The sequence below is a fragment of the Penicilliopsis zonata genome (assembly GCF_001890105.1).
Source record: "Penicilliopsis zonata CBS 506.65 unplaced genomic scaffold ASPZOscaffold_50, whole genome shotgun sequence".
Classification (NCBI taxonomy): domain Eukaryota; kingdom Fungi; phylum Ascomycota; class Eurotiomycetes; order Eurotiales; family Aspergillaceae; genus Penicilliopsis; species Penicilliopsis zonata.
In genome coordinates this window covers 11,273-13,662 of record NW_019208951.1, presented here as the reverse complement: position 1 = coordinate 13,662, position 2,390 = coordinate 11,273, and the positions used below count along the sequence as shown (strand labels likewise).

Below are 2,390 nucleotides of genomic sequence, written 5' to 3'. Positions count from 1 at the left end.
AATATAATAGAAATTATCTATATATATCTATAGTAATATAGATATCTTAACCTTACTTTAAATATTCTTATTAATTAATAGTGCTAGCTAGAGCTTTACGCGTCGTGACATGTAATCCTATTTATTAAATTTATAGGAATTCTCTACTAGTCTAGATATATCTTTATAAATAATATTCTTTAAGTTATTAATTTTAAGAACTTACTAGATATAGTCCTCTTAGTATTTAATATTCTCTTTACCTTATAACTTCTTAATAGTATCTAGAATAAGCTGACTATCTATAATTTTGGTCGCCTAATTAATACCTTTAACTATTAATATAGCTACTACTTATTAGGTGAACCTTTAATTAGTTCTATCTCTATTATATAGGCCTGTTGACGTCTGATTTGTTAATTAGGTAGGTATATATTTTTTAAATTTAATTATTATTAGTCTTTTTAAATATATTCAGCCTTAGGGGAACTATTTATATCACTTATATCACTTATATCACCTATTATTTTATAGACGTCAATATTACTTAGATAAGATCTTAAATAAATAAGAATTTATTAAATATAGTATACTCTATCTTTTTAAATAATATGCTACCATGTTGGCCTAGTAGGCCTGGAAAAGGGAAGAGATGGCTAATGGTTACTATTGCTGCTACAGCTTAGACGCAAAGCAGGTGGTTGTGCGGTGCGGCCGCGCCAAACGAGGCGACGCTAGGCCTAATCGGGCACGCACCTCTGACACTTAATATTGGGTTGAGGCAGAGAATCGGCTGGGATGTAGCCACTGATGGCGGCTCTATGAAGGACCCCATAGGGCACGTCTCACGAATAAGAAGCGCCCACATTCCATAACAAATACATATGCAGGTCCTGCCCACGATTGTGTTTCACACCCCCCTGTTTTGTGTCTCTATCTACCACACATTAAGCGCCCATACTGCAAGAGTGGGAAGCAAGTCATAGCTTTGGCTGCATCGCTGGACTCAGGTGTGTCAATATGAGGTCCACTCTGCGCATATAATACTTCTAGTGAACATTGTGTCTATATAAAGGGGGCGTAAACCACCACCACACTATCCACAACACATTTCTTCGCAGTCTCTTTCGAGCCACCCCAGCTACCCCAAGTTCTTTTAGATATTCTAGGATATTCTAGCATTTTATACAAAATGAACCGTGTCCCCGCTCGAGGCTTTCAAACAGCAGCCACACGCGCGGTCAATTGGATTGGCAATGTGTCTGTGTCAGACGTTGTGCAGATGAACAATGACACAGAATGGGAAAATGCCCTCGCCAGCGCGGCCTCGAAGGTGGAAGCACAAGTAAGTCTCACGGCATGACAACATCAAGAGATCAGGTGTACTGACAAGTAATCAGAACCCAAAGGTTGTCGATGCTAAGATACAGTGAGTCTCTCTGTCTAGTCTTAGTCTTTTTGCACGAGCTGACCCTCCGAAGAGGCGCCTTGGCACACACCTCGGCCAAGGACAAAGAGGAAAAGGAGAAAATCGTTACAGTGGGCTTCTACAGCGCTGGTGGAACTAGGCTTTTGTCCTCCCATGTTCGTCGGGATGGCTCCTACAAGTCGTGGGAAAGTCGTGCAGGAAAAAGATAATGGATTTTTAGTAGGACAGATTAATGTCAGCGAAGGACATCTTCGAGGCTCTCAACCATCAAAGTCCGCAAGTCCGGGATCGTAAGCCAGCGAGGATTGATTAGATTGGAAAGAAGGCCGGATGGCTCATCGAGCTGGACTCAAAGCTTCAAAAGGCTAGGGGCCGAGACAGATCACGAGACCCAGCCGTCCAATGGCCCTGGGACCACAGTCCGTGCTGGCTCACAAGCCGCTGCGGACCGAGAGCCCGCTGGGCTGCATGGCAACCAACTGGTATCTCAAGGGGCCTGCAATCGGGACAGGCTACGAATCCAACGCTTGCAGGCCACCACGGGCCGAGAGCATACAACCGAAATCTTGGCATGACATTGATCCTCCTCGCTACACTTAGTGTAATGTATAGTGTAGCTGCCAGGAGGGTGTATCTAGGCATGCAATATGACGTCATGAAATTCTAGCCTCTGCCGGTCATTTTTCACCTGCGGGAATACCCCCGTACGGTATCGAATGGGCAATTTTTCTACCGGCTGGTTCACTTCTTATTAAAGAGCTATGCTTCCCTAAGGGTTTCCCCCACCAGCTCAACTGTGTACTGTAGAGTATCCTGCAACTTGCTGGTCATCTTTAAATTTGGATTACCAATGATTTTTTTTTGGTACTCGTCTCGTCCGACAGTCCAGTGTTAATTACAGTAATTTAGCGAAGGGGTCAAAGGAGAGCCGGGGGAGTCGATCACATATAGAGTACGTAGTGGCCCAGGCCATTTAGTAACG

General features: G+C 43.4%; 1 protein-coding gene across 1 annotated transcript; it reads left to right on the top strand.

The window, feature by feature from the left end:
- The first annotated feature begins 792 nt into the window (after window positions 1-792).
- ASPZODRAFT_126217 (hypothetical protein) lies at window positions 793-1,962 on the top strand. The gene is made up of 3 exons (XM_022721465.1): window positions 793-1,324; window positions 1,380-1,408; window positions 1,461-1,962. Exons 1-3 carry the CDS (start codon window positions 1,172-1,174, stop codon window positions 1,615-1,617), a joined length of 339 nt encoding a protein of 112 aa, XP_022576535.1. The 5' UTR covers window positions 793-1,171; the 3' UTR covers window positions 1,618-1,962.
- Window positions 1,963-2,390: the final 428 nt, after the last annotated feature.

What these genes read in the sequence shown, in the direction of transcription:
- ASPZODRAFT_126217 (XM_022721465.1), top strand. Translation starts at nt 1,172, where the DNA reads ATGAACCGTGTCCCCGCTCGAGGCTTTCAAACAGCAGCCACACGCGCG. An exon ending in CCTCGAAGGTGGAAGCACAA is followed by an intron (nt 1,325 to 1,379) that starts GTAAGTCTCACG and finishes ACAAGTAATCAG; the next exon opens with AACCCAAAGGTTGTCGATGC. An exon ending in GTTGTCGATGCTAAGATACA is followed by an intron (nt 1,409 to 1,460) that starts GTGAGTCTCTCT and finishes GACCCTCCGAAG; the next exon opens with AGGCGCCTTGGCACACACCT.